Below are 23,651 nucleotides of genomic sequence, written 5' to 3'. Positions count from 1 at the left end.
AGGATTGGCAGATGTTAGCTCAGGGCTGATCTTCCTCACACACACAAAAAATTATATGTGACTTGAAACCCATTTTTTTCCCTACGCATCTATAAGGTGCGTGACTTTCTTATCATTCCAAATAATGACCTACCTGTATAGTACTTACCTGTATAGTAAAATCTGTGTTCCTTAAACTGTCTTTTGGAAATTTTAGAAGAAAAATTCGGAAGAAACTTGTTTTAAAACAGATTTTATTTGGTATTAAGTATTTTTTTTTTTTTTTTTTTTTGTGAGAAAGGTCAGACCTGAGCTACCATCCATGCTAATCCTCCTCTTTTTGCTGAGGAAGACTGGCTCTGAGCTAACATCTATTGCCAATCCTCCTCCTTCCCCCCCCCCAAAGCCCCAGTAGATAGTTGTATGTCATAGTTGCACATCCTTCTAGTTGCTGTATGTGGGACGTGGCCTCAGCATGGCCAGAGAAGCAGTGCGTCGGTGTGCGCCCGGGATCCAAACCCGGGCCGCCAGTAGCGGAGCGTGCGCACTTAACCGCTAAGCCATGGGGCCGGCCCTAGTATTAAGTATTATTTTGGTTCTTCAGCTTGGTTCCCATTGGGCAGGGACATAGCTGTTATTTCACTAGATACTTATAATTGTATTTTTCTCTGGCTAGTATCCCAGATACTAGATATTTTTGTTTGTGGAAAACAAAAATACTTTTTAAGGGTGGATCACTGAAATTGATTTTCATTTCTGTTTTGCCTATCTATATGTTTGTTTACAACCTTTTCACATATTGCCCTTGTATCTTAATTTTTTAAATTTAATTCGTCTAGCTATTGGCCAGTATTGAGCATCAGTAGTGTTAGCAGTGTTTTCACATATTTAGCTTAGAGTTCTCTCAAAATACTAAATACTTATTTCTTTATCTCAGTGCTTACCCCAGTGAAGAGAGAGGGCATGTAAGTATGATAGTTTTTTTTGGCTCCGAGATATGCTAAAACTTTAATTTATGATTAATAATTTTTGTAGTGTTTAATATCACCAGTGAATTAACTGATGGTTACATGTTGTTTTAGAATTGATTGAATATAAACTTGTTTTAAAAGATAACTGCAATTTTTGTGTATATTCTCTTTTAATACTTAGTGATTAAGAATAAGTGAATGTTGAAGTGCTGGGGTAAGAAAGTGAGGGGATAGAGGGTAGGGAATGTGAAGAATTTTGTAAGATTACTTAAAAAAATATGGAAAATTTCAAACACGTACAAAAATAGAATAGAATAGTGAACCTCCGTGTGCCCATCACCCAGCTTCAGTAATTTAACAGTTGTCAGTCAAGGCTGATCTGGTTTCATCTTTTACCACCTGCTCACTGTCCCCCTCCCTCTGACCCCTGATCATTCTAAGGTAGATCCCAGACGAAATAGCATTTCATTAAGGTAAACTTTATATTAGGTATGTAGCATAGTATATTCTAGTATCTGTGAATGTTTCTATTTCCTTAACTTAATAGGTTGGCATGTATATGGACTCTTGCAGCGTTCTGATAAGAAATATGATGAAGCTATTAAGTGTTACCGAAATGCTCTCAAATTAGATAAAGATAATCTACAAATTTTGAGGGATCTCTCTCTGTTGCAGATCCAAATGAGAGACCTTGAAGGTTACCGAGTAAGTACTTTAGTCTTAAATGTAAATGTTTTTACAATAGATACACTTTAAAAGCATGTGAATTCAGAATGAGGTGAACGTAAGCCAAGATCGTGTAGATTTAATTGTTATTATAGTCTGTAGTAGAAGGGGAAAGTCACTTTGGAGCTTGCCCCCAGTAGTTGTGGAACTGCGTGTTTTTTTTTTTTTTGAGAGGATCAGCCCTGAGCTAATATCCGATGCCAGTCCTCCTCTTTTTGCTGAGGAGTATTGGCCCTGGGCTAACATTTGTGCCCATCTTCCTCTACTTTATATGGGACTCTGCCACAGCATGACTTGACAAGTGGTGCATTGGTGCGTGCCCGGGATCCGAACTTGCAAATTCTGGGCCACTGAAAGAGAGTACGTGCACTTAACCGCTGCACCACTGGGCCGGCGCCGGGAACTGTGTATCTGACCATCAAAAAAGGATAAGTGTTGGGGCCGGCCTGGTGGTGCAAGCGGATAAGTGCGTGTGCTCCGCTGCTGCAGCCCAGGGTTCACCGGTCCGGATTCCGGGTGCGCACTGATGCACTGCTTGTAGAGCCATGCTGTGGCGGTGTCCCATATAAAGTAGAGGAAGATGCATGTGGATGTTAGTGAGCTCAGGGCCACTCTTCCTCAGCAAAAAGAGGAGGATTGGCATCAGATGTTAGCTCAGTGCTGATCTTCCTCACAAAAAATAAGAAAAAAGGAGAAGTGTTTATTCGTTTAATGCCTTTTTAAAAACTAGAATATCTCCTATGTGCAAATGCTGTACTAGATTCTTTGAGAGTTTGACATTAACAAATTTGGTAAACAGAGTTTTTACAATTGAAATGTAAATGTAGAGATTAATTAGCTTTCTTTATTATGAGTTAGTAAATATAAAATAACGTGAGAAGGATTGCCATAAATCTGTCATTTCTGTAGTCCAGATCTCTTCAAACTGGCATCTTCAACTCTGCCGGGCATCTCCATGTGTTTACTCCACTTAGTATCCTCAATTCAATATGTTCAAAATAGAATTCTCTCACTTTCTTATGTGAGGGAGGCCACCAACTCTTGACAGTTCTCTTTAAACAAATCATCTTTCGTTTACTTTTTACTTTTGCCCTTCTACTGCCATATAAATCCTTATACCCAATGCCTAGATTTTTGCAAAAGTTTCAGAGGTTCTGCTGAGCTTAATAATGGCACCATTCTTCAAGGTTGTGTGATTTTTCTTCAACGGGACCTAGCAGTCTGGATGTGGTGGGAGTTGAAATCAGATATCTTTAGGAATGAGGTAAAGAAATTAAGAATAGTGGCAAGAGAGTGGTTGCTGAGAGGGATGGTGAAATAAATGAAGATAAAAGAGCCAGTGCTTGGAAGTGAAGGACCCAAGGAACTAGAGGTACCGGTGGTGTCCAAGAACAAGGGTAGGAATGTCAGTGAATGAGTGTTGGTAGCATAGGCACTGTGGCCAGAGAGTGAGATGTCTGAATTTATGATGTCTGGTGGCGGTGAAGTCTAAGGTGTGGTTGTGGGAGTGGGTCCCTGAAGCAGGGTAGAGGTCACTAAATATGGGGAAATCTTGGATCTAAGGAGATAAGTTGTTGGATGGGTAATCCACAGTGTTGCTTTTGCCCAGGATAATGGCAGGATTTGGCAGAGAGAAGAAAACTGAGATAGACTTGAGTGAAGGAGGAGAGGGACAGAGAAGCAACAGTGAAAATAAGGGATGAGAGTGATAGAGCTTAATGTCATATACCTAAAAGGAACCAGACACACATGAATGTAGAGGAGTGGTACTAAGTTGATTTGTCAAAGATATCTTTTTTAAACAAGAGCTGATCATGTTACTCCTTGTGGCATATGGTGTGGATGGACTTGCTTGGCACCCATTCAACAGCAGAGTCACAGAAGCTAAACACTGTACTTTCAAAACTTCATTGCGGCTGGTGTTCTTCATGAGACCCTGTTCCTCCAAGCAGTTGCACTTGTCTAAATCTTAGAGGCAGATATGAACTATGAGGCAGTGGGGCTGTGTAGGGAGGTTGGATTTCTGGTAGTGAAGGTATCTTGATTTCTCTGGGGCAGCCATGGGGGAATTGCTGGTGTTTTCTCCCTGATGTCATAGATATTGAGCTGCCTTAGAGCGGCAGCAGTGGTGTTTCTGCTAGAAAAGTCCAGTCAGGTATTGGAGTGTTTCCCCTGACCTTGACCACCCTGTCTTTGGGGCCTATTATAACAATGTAAATACATTGTAATTTCACATAATAATTCTGTAAACAGCAAAATTGAGTTTAATAAAAAGCTATCTTAGTCTCTCTTCTAAGATGTTTGTTCACTAAAAGAAATTCTCATTATGTAAACGTAATTTTATAAGGCAGCCCACAAGCATGGGCCCCAAGGACTGCTTTTCAATGACAGCCTTACAGTGAGCATTACAGGGTATTCTAGAACTAAAGTCAGTGAGATAAGGAAGATAAATATTTCTGTTTTATTCTGGAACTGATGTTTGTTCACTGAATTCATTAGAAAGGAATAAAAGGTATTAAATTGTTTCTTACAATTCTGTGATAAAATATAAATATTTTAGAGAAAGGTAAAAAAGTAAAAAAAATAAAGAATTTTTTTCTTTTTTCTTTTTCTAAGGAGACAAGGTATCAGCTTCTTCAGTTGCGCCCAACACAGCGTGCTTCCTGGATTGGATATGCTATTGCATATCATTTACTGAAAGATTACGATATGGCACTAAAACTACTGGAGGAATTTAGACAAACTCAGCAAGTAAGAACTTCATTTTAACGTTTTCCCCTACCTTCACAAACTAAAATATTTGACTTCAGTATTGACCCCACCCCCAAATATGAATTAAAGTCTTTGAGATCTATGGAAAAACTTGAAAAAATTTAGAAATAATTGGAAAAAGTTAAAACATAGAATTCTTAATACAAAATGAATAATATAAAAATTTTTGTATTCTTCATTTCAGCAATATTCAAATGAATAACGAAAGAAAAGAATACATAAAAACTAAAATAGTTTTGTGACTGTGGGAATTGTTTCTCTAATGTATTACTTTATATTTTATATAAATATTTGCTAATAAATACATTTTAATATATATGTAAAGTAGAAAAATACAAAAATGTACTGTGTGTCATAAGAGAAGTTAGATGTTAACATTTTGCCATAATTGTGCCAGATTTTATTTTTTAAAGAAATAAAATGTTACAGAAGTAACTAAAGTCCTCCCATGTGCCTCCCTGAAGGTAGCCACTATTCTGAAATTGATATAGACCATTCCTAGTCATGTTTACATTATGTGTAAGTCCATAAAAGTTAGACTATTATTTTGTGTATTTAAAAATTTACATGAATGATATGCAGTTTTTTTGTTTGTTTTGTTTTTTGCTAAGGAAGATTCACCCTGACCTAACATCTGTGCCAGTCTTCTTTTTGCTTGAGGAAGATTCGCCCTGAGCTAATATCCGTGCCAGTCTTCCTCTGTTTTGTTTGTGGGTTGCTGCCACATCGTGGCCACTGACAAGTGGTGTAGGTCCATGCCCAGGAACCAAATCCAGGCTGCCGAAGCAGAGCATGCTGAACTTAACCACTAGGCCATGGGGCTGGCCCCTGATATGCAGTTTTTCTTTTTTTTTTTTGTGAAGAAGATTAGCTCTTGGCAACACCTGTTGCCAAGCCTCCTCTTTTTGCTGAGGAAGATTGGCCCTGGGCTAATGTCTGTGCCCATCTTCCTCTACTTTATATGTGGGATGCCTGCCACAGTGTGGCTTGATAAGCGGTGCCTAGGGCGGTGCCTGGGATCTGAACCTGCGAACCCGGGGCCACCGAAGCAGAGCACGTGAACTTAACCACTACATGACCAGGCCGGCCTCCAATGTGCAGTTTTTTTAATTCAGCATTCCTTGAGATATATCTATGTTGATAGGTGTAGGGCTAGTTTATCCATTTTAAACTGCTGTTTGGCATTCCCTTATATAAAACACAGTTTATCCATTCCACTTTGTCTCTATTAAAAAATAGTGTGCTGCAATGAATATTCTTGTCTGCTGTTTCATTAGTCACATTTGTGAGTTTCTTTTCACTGTGTCCCTAAAACTAGAATTGCAGAGTTGTAGCTCTGTGTGTCTTCAGTTTTACTAAATATTATATCATCACTCTCTGAAGTAGCTATACAAATTTATATGCCCACTAGCGAGGTTTTGCAGTTACTTCCCCACGTCCTTGCTGACAGTTATCATCAGCTTTATTAGTTTTTCCGTTGTTCTGGATGTGAAATTTATCTCATTTTCCTTTTAATTTGTGTTTCCTTGATTATTAGTGAGGTTAAGGGATATTGGGATAAGAGTTGTCTGTAGTTTTCTTTTCTTTTGATGTCTGTCTGGCCTCATGGGATGAGTTGGGAAGTGTTCCCTCCCATTTTTTGGAAGAGTTTGTAAAGGATGGTGTTAATTCTTTTGTAAACCTTTGGTAGCATTCAGCTGCAATGGCATATGGTCATGGGTTTTTCTTTATGGAAAGTTTATTGATTATTAATTTATTTTCTCCTTGATATTGATCTCTTGAGAGTTTCTCTTTCTTCTTGAGTCAGTTTCAGTATTTGTGTTTTTTAGGAATTAATCCATTTCATCCAAGTTACCTAATTTGTTGGCATATAACTTTTCATAATAGTCCTTTAATTTATAATCTTTCTTATTTCTGTACGGTCTGTGGTAATGTCCCTCCTTTTATTCTTGATTTTAGTAGTCTTCTCTCTTTCTTTCTTGGTCATTCTAGCTAAAGGTTTGTCAATTTTGTTGATTTTTTTTCAAAGAACCAACTTGCAGTTTTGTTAATTTCCTCTGTGGGTGTGTTGGGGTATGCCCTCAGCACTCAGCTGCGCAGTTTACGACTCGGCTTTAGCTTTCACCTCCTTCTTGTGCGGAGTTTCAAGGTCAGCAAGAGGTGAGAACTTAGGGCTTTCTCAGGTCTTTCCTGAGCATATGCATAACTCTCTGCATGCGTGTGGCTTTTCCAAGCTCCTGTGGACATTACATTTCTCAGCTTTTCCTTTAAGATTTTTGTTTAGTCTGTTGTTTGCCTGGACCCACCTTATCCATCACTTCAGTCACGGTAAAGATAAAACACTTGCCTGTAGTAATCGCTTTTGACAAACACCTTTGGCCTTCCCCTCCCCTCCAAGGCTTTTTTGCTCCGGGCAAGCTCTGCGTTAGCCTTGTATATCAGGATCTCGCAGGGAACGACCAGATAGGTCAGTTAATTACAGTTCTTTGAGAATGAGGCTTTGAAAGAGCTCTAGCTTCATTCTGTTGTCTCTGGTGGCTGTCAAGCTGCTCTGGGAATACAAGCTTATCTTTCAAGGCTACTGTCTAGCTGGAGAGATTAGATAGGACTAAGGCAAGTTAAAATGCCATGAAGCTCGCTGGTCTTACCATGATCCAGCCATTTTTAATCAATAAATGCTCCCTAGGTTGCTGTAAGCCTTTGGTTAGTTTTCAGAGTTCTCAAAAAAGTGATTCTGACAGTTTTTGCCAGTTCTTTCGTTGCTTTTATGGAGAGACGAGTTTTTGGAGGTCTTTACTCTGCCATCTGTGCTGACATCATCCTCTTTGTATTTTCTTGATGAAAACTTTTTGTTTTGACAGATTACTTTAAAAGCAAAGTTTTGTTTTTTGGAATGATAGCCAGCCTAATTCTACCTGCTAGAGTGATAGACTTTTCTCTTTTCATTTGTCAGGTAATTCTCAATACGGAGTACGTGTGATAACAGTCCTCTATTCTACCTCTCCATCCCTGCTTTGCTCTCCAGAGCCTTGTTCAGAGAAGACATATGGAAGAACATAGTCCTCCATATGTCTAAATAATGCATGTGCAACTCTTTTGCATGTATTTTAGCCATTCTCTGCCAATACTATGCTAGAGTAGTATAGAGCTCACTTAGGTCACCGTACCATCTCTTCCTCCCTATTCTCCTGATAGAGTTATAAGAATATTTTTAATTCTTTTAAGTGTTATCTTTTTATCATTAGGGAACATATTTATACCTTTGTGTCTTATGCCAGCAACTATTTGCAGTATTCCTTTGCTCTGCTTTGTAAGATGAGGGTATTGAGGAATCTATCCTTCATTTGTGCTCCTTTCCTAACTTCTGTCATCTCTGATTTTATTTTTTACATTGTCAGAGTTGATAATATTTAGAGTCTGTTTTATAACAATAAATTCTTATCTTTGTCTATAGGTTGATTTTTTTTTTTAATCTTTTTACTTTGAAATGGTTGGTTATTTGCAAGAATTTGCAAAAATAGTACAGAGAGTTACCTTTCACCTAGTGCTCCCAAATGATAATATATAACCATTGCACATTGTCAAAACCAGGAAATTGATGTTGGTACAATTTATTAACTTGGTACAGACCTTATTTGGATTTCACCAGTTTTTACATGGTGTATAGTTCTGTGAAATTTCATCACGTGTGTGTAGATTTGCGTACCCAGCTCCACAGTCAGGATAGAGAACTGTTCCATCACCTCGAGAGACTCCCTTGTGATATCCCTTAACAGTTGCACCCCTCCCCTCACCCACAGCAACCAGTGATCTGTCATCCATCACCATAACTGTGTTGCTTCGACTTTGTTATATAAGTGGAATCATACAGTGTGTAACTTTTGAGATGGGCTTTTGTTCCATGCATAATGCCTTTAGATCCATCCAAGTTCTTGTGTGTATCAATAGTTTGTTCTTTAGGTTGATTTATAAAGTTGAAAATCAATAGATGGTGTTTATATTACTATGTAAATATTATTCACTGAGGAGCTAATTTTTGTGTACTTTTATTAATTTCCTTTTTTGTATAGCTTTTAGATTTTCCTGGAATTTTAATTGTTTTCTTTTTTTCTTATACAATTTGTGCCTTTATCATAGCCTCAGGATTTTTCTTTCTTTTCGTTATATTAGGTATTTTATCAAATCTTTTTTTCCTGTTGTTCTTTTTTCCTGAACCCAGAAAAACCATAAAAATGATTTTATTCTTTCCTGAAATTTGTATTTTCTTTATTTACTTTATTTTGCTAAAATATATCTTTTGGTAACTTTCTTAGAAAGGTTATGGGACATAAATTTCTGAGTCCTTGTATATATGAGAATGTCTTTATTCTATCCTTACACTTGTTAGTTTAGTTGTTACAGAATTCTAGGTAGAAAATCATAATTCCCGTAGAACTCTGAAGGTATCTAGGGTTGCTGATAAGGACTCTGAAATTTTACTAGAATGTGTCTGAGTGTTGATTTTAATTAAATCATTGTGCTGGCCACTTAGTGGGTCTATTTAGGCGGAGAAGTAGGTTTTTGGGTTGTCAGCTTTATCCTAGATTGTTTCTTTGAAAATTTCTTTTTCATTGTTTATTCTGTTTGGAGCGCTTATTAGTTTGATAGTGCTCTGCTAGATTATCCCTTTTTTCCTCCCTTAACTTTTGCCAGTCTTTTTGTCTTTTTATTCTACTTTGTATACATTTCTTTAATTTTCTTCTTGTTTTAAATTTTGTTTAAAAATATCATACATTAAAATTGATCCTTTTTTGGTGTATAGTTCTATGAATTTTAACATGTGCTGATTCGTGTAACTACCACCACCACCACCACCACAATCAGGAACAAGTTTGCTTTTAATCCTTTCACTGAAGCTTTTATTTAGCAGTCATGTTTTTAGTTTTAAAAGGTCTATTTTGTTCTTTCTTTTGTCTGTCTTTAAAAAAAATTTATTTTTAAATTTTTTTAATTGCGATATAGTTGACATATTGTATAGGTTTGAGTGTAATGTGTTGGTTTGATATGTTATATATTGATTGATATTATGATTATTACAGTAGCATTAGCTAAAACACTCTGTCATGTCACATAATTATCATTCTTTTTTGTGTTGAGAACAATTAAGATCTAGTCTCTTAGCAACTTTGAAGTTTATAATACAGTGTTGTTGACTGTAATCACTATGCTATGCATTAGATCTCCAGGCCTTATTTACTAGTTGCAAGTTTGTACCCTTAAACAACATCTCGTCAATTCCTCCACTCCCAGCACCTGGTAGCCACTATTCTACTCTCTGTTTTTATAAGTTCAGCTCGTTAAGATTCCACATGTAAGTGATATACAATATTTGTCTTTCTCTAACGTATCTTACTTAGCATAATGCCTTCAAGATCCATCCATGTTGTCGCAAATGGCAAGATTTCATCTTTTTTGTCTGTGTGAGAGGAAGGTAAGCCCTGAGCTAACATCCAATGCCAATCCTCCTCTTTTTGCTGAGGAAGGTTGGCCCTGGGCTAACATCCGTGCCCATCTTCCCGTACTTTTTTGTGAGGAGTATCAGCCCTGAGCTAACATCCATTGCGAATCCTCCTCTTTTTGCTGAGGAAGACTGGCCCTGGGCTGATATGCTTGCCCATCTTCCTCTACTTTATATGGGACACCACCACAGCATGGCTTGACAAGCAGTGCGTCGGTCCACACCTGGGATCTGAACCTTCGAACCCCGGGCCGCTGAAGCAGAGCGAGTGAACTTAACTGCTACGTCACCAGGCCAGCCCCATCATCTTCTCCTACTTTATATGGGACACCGCCACAACATGGGTTGATAAGCGGTGCACCACTCCAAGCCTGGAATCTGAACCTACGAACCCCGGGCCACTGAAGCCGAGTGAGCGAACTCAACTGCTACGCCACTGGGCTGGCCCTGAGATTTCATCTTTTTTTATAGCTGAATAGTATTCCATTGTATATATATATCACGTCGTCTTTATCCATTCATCTGTTGATGGACACTTCTGTTGTTTCCATATCTTGGATATTGTGAATAACACTGTAGTGAACATAGGTGTGTAGATATCTTGTTTTTTTTTTTTCCTTAGCTTCCAGTTCTCTGGGGCTGTCTACTTTGGAGAAGAGCTCTTTACTCTTCGAGTGGGATAGATGCCTAAGATACAGGGTATTTTAGACAAGGTTTTGGCTGCAGAGTTGATGGAAATGGAGTGGGGGTCAACCTTTCAGTTAATCCCTTAATGTTGAGCCGCATGTCGCCTTCCTCCTCCCTCTGTTTACTTGTCAGAATCCTGACCTTGCTTGGGGTCTCCAGGGTAGATGGAAACCCTCCCTAATGATTTCCTCTTTACAGCTGCTCTAGGCTTGAGCTACTTCTGTTTTACTTCATCCTTTATTCTTCGTTTGCTTTCTATCTCCCAGAAGTTCATTGAAATCTTGTATGTTCTATTTTTATTGGTTTATATATTTTTTAATCTTCTCTTATTTTTGTGTATTCTCTTAAGGGAGGAGGTAAACTGTGTGGTAAGTCCACTATGTTTACTTAGTGTCTTAGCTTTTTACTGCCAACTCAAGAATTCTCTATTGAGACTAGTTCTTTGTCTTTATCTAGGAATGAAGTCTTTACCCAAAGACAGTTGTGTACTGTACTGTATTCACTGGGCTTGATAAACACTCTTTCCTTTTAAACACAATATTACTACAATTTGTTGGTTAAAATCAGATGTTTGGAATTTTCTTATTTTTCATAATAAAAGGTATAATTAAGAGGTATGAGATATAAGAGGCTTTTTTGAGGTATGATTTACATACTGTAAAATTCACCCATTGTAAGTGTACATCTCAAAGATTTTTTTAGTAAATCTGTACTTGTGTAGCTATCACCACAATCCAGTTTTAGAATGTTTCATCACCCCAAAAAGTTCTCTTGTGCCCATTTGCAGTCAATTTCCACTCTAATCTCCAGCCCCAAGCAACCAGTGATCTGCCTCTGTCTCTATAGATTTGCCTTTTTTGGAAACTTCAGATAAAGGCAGTCATAATGTAGTGTTTTGTCTCTGGATTCTTTTATTCAGAATGTTTTTGAGATTCATCCATATTAGAGCATGTATTTGTAGTTCATTCTTTTTTAGTGCTGAAAACTATTTCATTGTATGAATATACAACACTTTATCCATTCATGAATTGGTGGACATGGATTGTTTTTAGTTTTACTTGCTATGAATAACGCTGCTGTGAACATTGGTGTACAAGTTTTTGTGTGGACATATGTTATTATTTCTCTTGGGTAGATAAATAGGAATGAAATTAGTTGGTAGTATGCTAAGTATATATTTAACGTTTTAATAAGCTGCCCAGTTGTTTCTTCAGTTGGCTGAAGCATTTTACGTTCTCAACAGCAGTGTATGAGAATTTTTTACCCATTGCCCACATCTGTTATTGTCCAATTTTTTGATGGTAACCATCTTAGTGGGTGTGTAATAGTGTCTGTTTTAATGATATCTCTGCGTTTTCCTAACAACTAATGATATTGAGCATTTTGTCATGTTTTTATTAGCCACTTTTATTTCTTCTTTGATGAAATGTCTATTCAAATCTTGTGCTCATTTTTTAATTGGGTTATTTGTCTTACAGCTGAGTTGTAAGAGTTCCTTATGTATTCTCAATATAAATTCCTTATCAGATATGTCATTTGCAGATATTTTCTGCTAGTCTGTAACTTGTATTTTCATGTTATTAATGGTGTCTTTTGAAGAGGAAGAGTTTATAAGTTTGATGAAGTCTAATTTGCCAATTTTTCTTTTATGCATAGGGTCACATAGATTTTATCCTATTCTTCTAAGATTTCTTTTATAGTTTTAGCACTCACATTTAGGTCTGTGATCCGTTTTGAGTTAATTTTTGTATATGCTGTGAAGTATGTGTCTAAGGTTATTTTTTGCATGTGAATATTTAATTGTCTCACTATTATTTGTTGAGAAGACTTCCCTTTCCCCGTTGAATTGCCTTGGCACCTTTGTCGAAAATCAGTTGGCCAGGGCCGGCCCCGTGGCTTAGCGGTTGGGTGCTTACGCTCCGGTGGGGTGCTTGCGCTCCGCTGCTGGCGGCCCAGGTTCGGATCCCTGGCGCGCACCGATGCCCCGCTTCTCCGACCATGCTGAGGCCATGTCCCATATACAGCAACTAGAAGGATGTGCAGCTATGACATACGACTATCTACTGGGGCTTTGGGGGGAAAATAAATAAATAAATAAAAATTATAAAAAAAAAAGAAAATCGGACAGAATATAAGGGCTTATTTCTGGACCTTGTATTCTGTTCCATTGATCTATATGTCTATCCTTATGCCACTACCAACCATGCTGTCTTGATTACTGTAGCTTTATAGTAAGTTTGAAATTTGAAGTGCATGTCCTACTTTGTTGTTCTTTTTCAAGATTCTTTTGTCCATGAAGAGTTCCTTTGATTTCCATTTAAATTTTTAGGATTAGCTTGTCAATTTCTGCAAAAAAAGCTTACTGAGGATTTGATAGGGATTGCATTGAACTTTTAGATTAATTTGGGGAGAATTGCCATCAAAACAATATTGAATATTCTGATCCATGAATATGGAATAGAATGTCTATCCATTTATTTAGGTCTTCAATTTCTCTCAGCATGTTTTGTACTCCTCAGTATGTGGGTCTTGTTTCTTAAATTTATTCCTAAATATTTTGTTGTTTCTGATGCTTTTGTGAATGAAATTATTTTAATTTCCTTTTCAGGTTGTTCATTGCTAGTGTATAGAAATATAATTGATTTTCATATGTTGATCTTATATTCTCTCACCTTGCTAAACTTCCTTGTTAGTTCTAGTAGTTCTTTTTGTAGATTCTTTAGGATTTTAACCATTTTTATACTTTTTTGGGGGTATAGGATTTGCTGACCTCTTCACTTTGCCATAGGCAGAAGTTCTCATCCCTTCATTTGTTTTAAAGAATGTATTAATCATCTTTGCTGTTAGTCACTCTTCTGTTTGTAACTGCTCGTAGGTTGCTTTTTTAAGTCTGTGTGAATGACTTTCCTGAGAAAGCAGTTATATTAAAGATCTGTAACTGCTTTATGTAATTATATAAATAAGGTAATTTGGTCTTTTTTTTTCAGGTTCCTCCCAACAAAATAGACTATGAATATAGTGAACTGATATTATACCAGAATCAAGTGATGAGAGAGGCAGATCTATTTCAGGAATCTTTGGAACATATAGAAACATATGAGAGACAAATATGTGATAAACTTTTGGTGGAGGAAATTAAAGGTAAATTGAGCTGCTTTTTCCTTTTTAATGGCCTCAATTAGAGAAAAGAACAAAAACTATATACTTTTTTCTGTCTTAACACTTAAGTAGGACTTGCTGTTATCAGGCAGTACTCTAAACACTTTTATTATTAAGCCATTATTAATTAATTTAATCCTCAGAACCCTATGATGTAGTTGTTATATCTATTTTTGAGACGAGGGACCAAGGAACAGAGTGGTTAAGTGACTTGCCCAGAGTTGCACAGCTGAGTAAGCTGGGTAGTACTGTATTTGAATCCAGGGATTCTGACTCCAGATTCCATTTTCTTAAGCAGTATGTTATACTGCCTTTATATCTTCTCCTTCTCCCCCACAATATATATCTCCATATATAGTAAAATATAATGGGAATAGTAAAGGATGACACTGGGATCGTCATAAAAACAAGATTAGTTTCTTTTCATTAGGGGCTAATTATCAAGGCAGGATCTTGATAAATAGTTTGTTAAAAATGTTCCTCAACAAAGGGTAAAGCATTATTTTTCTTTTATACAAATCTTTGCTCATCAGTTATCCATTTCCTGAGCAATACTGTGTTAAGTAGAATGTTCGACTAAATTAATTAGTTTAAAACTAAAATTTCATATATTTGCAGGACTTGTAAAACTTATTAAAAATAATAACTAACATTTATTTACTCTTACAGTGTATCAGAGTATGGTAATTGCTTAAACTGCTTTATTGCATTTAATTTTTTAGCATTTAACGTGGGTACTATTTAGTATCTTCATTTTATAGTTGAGGAAACTAAGGCTTAAGAGAGGTTCAGGACTTGCCCAAAGTCACCCAGCCATTTAGGAGGGAGAGTTAATTTCTAAACACATCTTTCTGACTTCAGAGCCTCTTTTTAAAATTTAAATAGACTTTATTTTTTAGAGCAGTTTTAGGTTCACAGCAAAATTGAGTGGAAATTACAGAGATTTCTGTCCCCACACATGCACAACCCACTATCAACATCCCCCACCAGAGTGGTACGTTTGTTAATAGTCAGTGAACCTACGTTGACACATCATAATCATCCAAACTCTGTAGTTTACTTTGGGGTTCACTCTTGGTGTTGTACACCCTCTAGGTTTTGATAAATGTGTGATGACATATATCCACTGTTATAGCATCTTGCAGAGTAGTTTCACTGCCCTAAAAATCCTCTATGCTCTGCCTGCTTGTTTCTCCCTGCCCTCAACCCCTAGCAACCACTGATCTTCTACTGTCTCCATAGTGGTGCCTTTTCCAGAATGTCATATAGTTGGGATCATACAGTATGTACCTTTTCAGATTGTCTGTCTTCACTTAGTAATATGCATTTAATTTTCCTTCATGTCTTTTCATGAGTCATTTTAGCTGCTATCCTCTACTCTTACTTGGTAATGTATAGCATCTGACTGGTTTAATTTTTATTGTGAATAGTATTAATAATATCGACTACAACACTATTTCTCAAACTATTGGTGAAATAAGGATAAATAATATTTTGGTTTCTTTCTTGTTCTACCTCCTGTAATTGATGGGAGCAAAGACAAAAGGCAGTTATTTTATGTTCTGATGTATTATTGCTGTTTCCTGATTAAATGTTAACTCTGAGATTGCTGTTTCTCTCTTGTGGCATCAATAGGGAATACTGTGATTAAAAATTAGATATGATAAAGTGAGATCAATTCTAGTTAAAAAATTCTGCAAGTTGCAGCATGGCCACATTCATCCATATGTTACTAGTGAGGGTAATTTGGGGCCCATCAATTTGAATGTAAAGACAATGCTCCACATTGCTTCTAGCAATGGGTTATGGTATTTTTATGTTTTCAGTGAACTTTGCAGGCCCAGAGACCTTTGATATTTACACATTTGTCTTTTGTAGTCATTAGCATACTAAGATCCTTTAAAAAACTTTCAGGTTAGATTTTCACTTACTTTCTGAATATATGCAAGTGTACTTATTTGTCCTGTATGTTGCTTGAGTAATAACCTTTGCCTTATGGTGCTAGCAGGTGACAGAGGTTTTTGGAATTGAAAAATATGCTGTTGTGTATTATATCTAGGGTAAGCAGAGTAAAAATGGGACTAGCCAGAAGTTAATTGTGGAGGAATGGGGCATGTTTATAGGTTCAAGTAGCAAATGTTTATGTGTATTCACTTTATACCAAGCACTGTGCTAACCACTTTAAGTAAATTATTTCAGTTGATTATCACAAAAGCAGACTGAGGTAGTTGATATTTTATAGGTAAGGATATGGACATTGGAATTTTGTAACTTGCTCAAGGTTACAAAACTAGAAAGTGGTAAAACTGGTAATTACACCTAGGTAGTCTTACTCTATTGTTTTTTTTTTTTTTTCTTTGAGGGAGATCAGCCCTGAGCTAACACCTGATGCTGACCTTCCTCTTTTTTTTTTTCCCCGAGGAAGATTGGCCCTGAGCTAACATCTGTGCCCATCTTCCTTGACTTTATATGGGACGCTGCCACAGCATAGTGTGACAAGCGGTGCTTCGGTGCGCGCCCGGGATCTGAACCCGCAAACCCTGGGCCACCACAGCGGAGTGCGTGCACTTAACTGCTTGTGCCACTGGGCCAGCCCCTGTAGTCTTACTCTAGAGCTTGAGTAATATATAATACATATAAATAGTAAAATAATAGTGTGTAATAACCACTATAATATGCTGCCTCCTCCAAGATGATGAAAGCTGAAATAGTATGACTGAAGACATTTCAAAGGGTTATTTGTTTGAAATAGATTCTTTGGGGAATGTGAAATCTTAGGGATAGAAAGTTGAGAGATGTTTTTTTTTTTTTTTTTTTTTTTAATTTTATTTATTTTTCCCCCAAAGCCCCAGCAGATAGTTGTATGTCATAGTTGCACATTTTTCTAGCTGCTGTATGTGGGACGCGGCCTCAGCATGGCCGGAGAAGCAGTGCGTCTGTGTGTGCCCGGGATCCGAACCCGGGCCGCCTGCATCGGAGCGCACGCACTTAACCACTAAGCCACGGGGCCGGCCCGAGATATGTTTTTTTTTGAGAATCTCTTATCTTGGATTAGGTATGCTTTCCATTATATCTGAGAAGTTTAGATTTTTATTTCCCATATCCAATTTCAGTTTATATGGCTTAGTAGAAGGAACTGAATCTTAAAGTGACCCACGTGTGAACATGGTTTGTGTAGTTTTTGCTGTGGAGTGGTGGTTAGTGTTACTGTTTTGCTGAGTTAAATTTCTCCAATTTTAGTAACTTGGAAAGGAAACTAAGAGAATTGAGTGGAGACTTGTTTAATATATGAATTGATCAGGAAAAGTACATTCAAATCTTGCAGTAGGAAGGTAGGGATATTTCTTTAGAATTATTTACCAATCTCTATAGGATGTCTTGATCTTAAAGGGTATATAAAAATGTGTATAATGCAAAGATTTTTACTAACAAATTAATATCCTATATGTGTATTTGGCGTGTGAGAGGGAGCCAAAAATGAATGTAAGTAAGTAGAATGTGTTAATGAAAGTTCATTTCTGAAGGCAAGCTGTGAATTAATCTATGTTTAGTTATATAAACTGTGCTCCAAAGGGAAGAACATGCAATTCTGTCTTTATAAACATCTATTATACTAATAATGCTTAGTGAAATCTCTGGGATCAGGAAGATATTTAATGTTTAAGTAAAATGAATTTGACTTTAAACTTAATTTTAGGGGAAATGCTGTTGAAATTGGGAAGATTAAAAGAAGCCAGTGAAGTATTCAAAAACTTAATTGATCGGAATGCAGAAAATTGGTGTTATTATGAAGGCTTGGAAAAAGCTCTACAACTTAGTATGTAATTTTTCTCCTCTACCTTCTCTTAACTAGTGTTTGAAGTATAATAAAATGTAAATTTGTAATAATACTTGAGGGTAAATATTTTCAGCATTAGCATTCATTTTTCCATTTAGGAAATATACAGGTTAAACATGAGAGTGAAAATGAATTCAGATATTTATACTTAAGTGATAAATACTTACAGGTAATTTTAAGTTCCTTGACCTGTTAAAATGTTACCAATTTAGACTAACTAGAGAGATGGGGAAGAAAATGAGCATTCCCTTTCTGGGAGACATCATAATTATTTTTTTTTTTTTTTCGTGAGGAGATCAGCCCTGTGCTAACATCCGCCAATCCTCCTCTTTTTTTGCTGAGGAAGACGACCCTGGGCTAACATCTGTGCCCATCTTCCTCCACTTTATATGGGACGCCGCCACAGCATGGCTTGCCAAGCAGTGCGTCGGTGCGCGCCCGGGATCCGAACCAGCGAAACCCGGGCCGCCGCAGCGGAGCGCGCGCACTTAACCGCTTGCGCCACCGGGCCGGCCCCCATAATTATTTAATATTTTTTAAAAATTAGAAGTCTGTTGCCCTCCACCTCTAAACATAAGAAAGACATTTTGCTGAGGGTATGTAGTATATAGTATCAGCATAAAAATTATTCTCTTAATTTCAAACTAGGCTAATTTTATGTAGAGCAAAATGTTATACATCTTCTTTTGAAATTAGGTAATCTTGACCCTTTTCAGAAATCTAGAGTATTATTCCAGATTTTTCCTAGTATTTTCATAATTAAATATTATTAGGAGCAGCTGATATTCCTAAAATTATATTTACTCATGGATAAATATATGGCTGAAATAATTATGAAACTATGACTGAATGGTATTGAAACAGCAGAATTTTTAAAGTTAAAAAGTATGGTAAATAGGTAGCTATCCATATTCATTTAATAATAGTATGAGCTATGAGAAAAATTTATTTGTTGTATCCTAATCACTATTATAAATTAATCTAGGTTTTCTGTTTGTATTTAAAATTTAATGTCACAAATTATTAAATTTTTTTCTTAAATATTTTTAAGAAAATGATAATTAAAATATTAGATCAGTAATCTTTTTTTTTAAAAAAATAGGACACAAGTCATATGTCTGATTGTTGAAAATGTGAGATAACTATGATTTTTCTTTAAACTACCAATTACTGACGTGTAGTTAATAATAGAGATTTTTTAAATGTTTTAGTAAAATGAATGTAATATGTTCCAAATGTCAGGATCCATGCTTACTATAAAATGTATTGATTACAAAACTAATTACATTACTTTATTTTTTTAGGTTCCTTAGGACCTTTTCTCCCCCATGGTAAGTTCTGGAGCTCCAACTTGTGACTTCAAATAGGGTGTTGAAATGGTTTTGGTTTTGTCTTAATGTCTTAATGTTAATTGAACTACATTTATAAGACTTGTTATATGTGGGGTGGTAGAGAAGTTTTTTTTATACTTACAGTTTGTCCTTCTCTAAGATTAGGCATAAATATGAGAACTGCTTTTTTTAAAAATATGCAATACCCTTCATGTAAATTTTAATATAAGGGTCCTTAATATTTCATGAAGTCTCCAAATTGTTAACAGAAGGTGAAAATTATTTTTCGCATATCCCAGTTTTTAAAATCCAACCACATTGGAGCTCCAAAACATATTATTGGGGGAAGGAAGGAGTCTAAACAAAATCAAACTTTACTTTTAAAGTGTGGTGTTGATAATCTTGATACTGAACACTACATTTACTATGGAGATACCTTGATTTCTAGCACCAAGGGTTATTCTTAAAATGATTATATTTCTGTGGCCTGAATCAAAATCCACTTAAAACCTTATAGTTTTAAAACAGGTTTGTTTGCTTTTTCTTAAAATTCTGCTGTAAATTGTCTTCTACTTATATAAAATAATACATGTAATCTCTCTTTGTAAATTATGCAGGATGTTATTTTAGAATAATGAAGTAGACCCAGATCCTACTCTGTAAATTGCTGTTGCAGAGTGTCATGTAGTTTATATATAGATCCTCTATTTAGTACTATAAAATTAGGTTGGTCTTGGGAGGGAAGATACAGCTTTCTGTTAGAAGTATATTTTATATCATTATATTTGGGAGAAATAATTGCCACTTGAAACAATCTGTACTAATGGGGTTCTTTATATTGGAGTTTCGTTGGAGATTTTGTGTGTCAAAGCCACCTTAGACGTTTAGTTCATCTTTTTAACTATAAAATGTTTGCATTTATGATCCTAAAACTGTTGCTTCTTTAAGCCTAATCAGTAGGCATTATAGACTTTTCTGGGGATATATGTAGGCTTCCTTGGGGTAGAGGGTTTATGTAAGATATGTTATAAAGGAACATTTTTCTTTTTCATGGGTTATGCCCTAAGGAATATAAGAGAAGTGCAGTGTATCTGTGTGTCTTGTGTGTATATGATTTGAGTTGGATGTAGAATTTGTCTTGGTGAAAGAAGTTTTGAATTTCTCCAGAGATTGGATTTAAAATGGTGATTTACTGATTATATTATTTCACCACCACAAAGTTAATGTCATTCTTACCAAAATTGAGAGCAGCTTTAATATTGATAATGCAATTTCTATATCGTAATTTTTAAAGTTTGTTAGCATTTTATCATAGATAAAAGTTTTGATGCTTTGATTCTTATACGTATTTACTGATAATAGGCACTTTAGAAGAGAGGCTTCAAATTTATGAAGAAATTAGTAAGCAGCACCCCAGAGCAATGTCACCTAGAAGATTACCTTTGAATCTTGTCCCAGGTAATATTAGGATATCTTTGTAACACTAATAATTATTTGTTGAAATTACTCATACACCATTCACATTTTAAAAACTTGTTTGTGGTATAGAGTTTACATCTACACTAGTTTTGTGGGTGAGAGTGATCAGTTATGAATTTATTATGTATATGTTAATAAGAGTGTTCAGTGTATGTGTATGTGTTGGTTTTAAGTATCAGAAATTATTTATATAAAATTGTTTTTCTTTCGTGACTTTAAAAATTAAACACCAGATTTAGAAGGTAAAATAATTCCCTGGAATTAATGACAAATTATATGTGAGGTATTATGATTTAGTGGTAGAAGTTTTGTAGCGTTAGATCTTTTTTTAGAGCATAAATTCAAGGAAAGAGTTGTGAGCTCTTTATGCCCAATGCAGTCTGTGAGAACATCACCATTCCCTTTGAAGGCCCTCTCTCCTCAGAGTTGACCACTTTCCTGAAATTTGCTTTTTATCATGCCATTATTTTTGTAGCACTCTATGTATTTTTTTATTCCTAGAAACAAAAACAAAAGAACCCCTGCTCTTGTACTTTATGTAAATTGGAGTACTATGATATGTATTCTGTGAATTGCTTTTACCGAACAGTAGTATATTCATGACCTTGATCCAAGTTGTTGCATGTAGCTGACCTCATTCACTTTTGCGCTGTATAGGAGGTAAAGAGTATATTAGCTCTTTAGATAGTTAATATCTTTAATGATTTTATAGAAAATTGTGCCTTTTTTCTTAAAGTCGTCTTTATTGTTAGTTGAAAGTGCTGTGGATTGTGAATTACTTATTGGAACTTCTGGCATGTCTTTTGATAAAGTCAGACCCCAGAAAGCTAATATAACTTAAAAATCTAGGCATGGGGTGAGGAGGGAGTATATTTTCTAGTGAATTCTCCCTTACAATGAAAATATTTGTTTAAATAATTGGGTTATAATTTTCTTCTTATCAAAAGATTCATGGAAATTAAAAGTTTTTTAGTTGACTGACTTTAAAAACATATGAAAAGGCTCTTAGAAATGTATGGGATTAGACAGTAGATACGAATTTATTTAAAAAATTCATTTTCCGTTAGTGCCTTTGGTTCCACAGAAGATGAATAATAATATTCTGATCTTCTCTGTTTGTTTTGTCTTTGTGAAAGACTGAGAACAGATTTCGCTAATGTCTTCCAGGGAACGTTAAGTGTAAGTGGATATTAATAGGCTTAGTGGGGAGGGTGCTGGTGTACTGAGATGTTCTTCAGTTCAGTGAGTTTGGGGAACTTGGGTTTAATCACAATCAATCAGGTTTCTGTAGAACCTCCTAGAACTTTTAATATATGCATTGTGAATTTCCAAGATGTGATATATGGTCAGGGAAGAGCATTTCCCTAGTAAAAGTTTTTTATGGAAGATGCTTGGGCTCATTTCTAGATCTCCTTTTTAAAAAAATAACAGCTTTTTGAAATATAATTCATATACCATAAAATTCACTTTTTAAAGTGTGTAACTCAGTGTTTTAGTATGTTCATGGAATTGTGCAACCATCATCACTATCTGGTTTCAGAAAATTTTCATCACTGCAGAAAGAAACCACATACCCATTAGCCGTCACTCCCAATCCCTCACCCCCCTGACCCCCACCCCCGCACCAGGCAACCACTAATCTACTTTCTGTACCTATGGATTTGCCTGTTTTGGACATTTCATATAATTGGAATCATACTATAGGTGGCCTTTTGCGTCTGACTTCTCCTTTTTTTAATCTGTCTCAGGGTGTATCTTGTGTTTCACAATGTGAGTGGGGATTTAGTTTGGAGCTTTCAGATGCATTCATATGCCTCTTAAGGAAAAGAAAAAACTCATTTAACTAAGATTACAAACAAGACTTCTTAGTTCTATTATTCCTTTATGGAACATGGAGCTTCAAATTTACACTGCCTAGATTTATTTTCATAGTCATTAAAGTTTGCTAAAAGCTCTCAGTACATGATAGGAACTACATTTTTACTGAAAGATAGCTTGGAATCAACTGTTGATGTGATAGTGCGATTTAGGTTAAAGTGGAATCTTCCTGGACCCTCGGGGCATTCTGTCTTTGAAATGCTAAAAGGATCTTTTTACAAGATAGGTCCCACTTAGAGGGATCTGATGGCCTGGGTTCAAGGTCGACATCACTGTGAGGTTCAACATATATGTATTTACAAAGCTCCGTTGAGCATATATAAAATTGTGCAAATACTTGTACCTGTGCAAAAGTTGAATACTTCAAGAAGTATTTTTGCCTGCCGAGAAATATTTTTATGTGTAATAAGAAAGGCATCTCGGCATTATCAAAAGCACTAAGATCTTTTTTAAGAAATGTGTTGGAGGGGCCGGCCCCCTGGCTTAGCGGTTAAGTGTGCGCGCTCCGCTGCTGGTGGCCCGGGTTCGGATCCCGGGCGCGCACCGATGCACTGCGTCTCCGGCCATGCTGAGGCCGTGTCCCACATACAGCAACTAGAACGATGTGCAACTATGACATACAACTATCTGCTGGGGCTTTGGGGGGACAAATAAATAAATAAAATTATAAAAAAAAAAAAAAAAAGGTGTTGGAGGGGCTGGTCTGGTCTGGTGGCGTAGTGGTTAGATTCACACGCTCCGCCTCGGTGGCCTGGGGTTCGCAGGTTCAGATCACAGGCATGGACCTATGCACCCCTTGTCAAGCCATGGTGTGGCAGGTGTGCCGCATATAAAGTAGAGGAAGATGGGCACAGATGTTAGCCCAGAGCCAATCTTTCTCAGCAAAAAGAGGAGGATTGGAAACAGATGTTAGCTCAGGGCTAATCATCCTCACAAAAAAAAAGAAATGTGATGGAACTTGAGAATGCAAGATAAGTTTTGGAAAATGCTTTCCAGTTTTTAGATAAAAAGATTTATTACTTACAGAGTAGTGAACACAGGAAGTCCTGGGGAGATTCTCCAACAGCCTAAAATATTAAGTGCTGTGAAAATAATGCAGGGATGTAGGTACTTTTCAAAATAACTAGTCCAATTCATCATGTTCTGTTAGTCTTCACTGGCCAAGGAGGGAGGGAGAGGGAAGGAGATAATCCAGTGTATTGAACATAGAATGCTAATCAAATTTTGCTTCATTATTTTATTTTTGTTTCATTGGATTACTTTTATTTTTTATTGAGATAAACTTACACAAGGTTATATGTCAGTTATAAGGTGTATAACATATTGATTTCATA

General features: G+C 36.3%; 1 protein-coding gene across 5 annotated transcripts in view; it reads left to right on the top strand.

The window, feature by feature from the left end:
• Nucleotides 1–23,651, top strand: part of NAA16 (N-alpha-acetyltransferase 16, NatA auxiliary subunit) — a 69,323-nt gene that overhangs the window by 6,474 nt on the left and 39,198 nt on the right. For 3 of the 5 annotated variants that reach the window (XM_058548251.1, XM_058548249.1, XM_058548248.1), the window contains 6 exons: nt 1,498–1,655; nt 4,293–4,427; nt 13,620–13,773; nt 17,489–17,608; nt 18,934–18,960; nt 20,323–20,418. In XM_058548251.1, the coding sequence (XP_058404234.1) occupies nt 1,498–1,655; nt 4,293–4,427; nt 13,620–13,773; nt 17,489–17,608; nt 18,934–18,960; nt 20,323–20,418 (690 nt within the window). The remainder of the gene's footprint in view (nt 1–1,497; nt 1,656–4,292; nt 4,428–13,619; nt 13,774–17,488; nt 17,609–18,933; nt 18,961–20,322; nt 20,419–23,651) is intronic. The other 2 variants (XM_058548250.1, XM_058548252.1) reach the window with 2 other exon arrangements.

This window comes from Diceros bicornis, chromosome 9 (genome assembly GCF_020826845.1).
Source record: "Diceros bicornis minor isolate mBicDic1 chromosome 9, mDicBic1.mat.cur, whole genome shotgun sequence".
NCBI lineage: Eukaryota > Metazoa > Chordata > Mammalia > Perissodactyla > Rhinocerotidae > Diceros > Diceros bicornis.
This window is presented reverse-complemented; position numbering and strand designations above follow the sequence as displayed.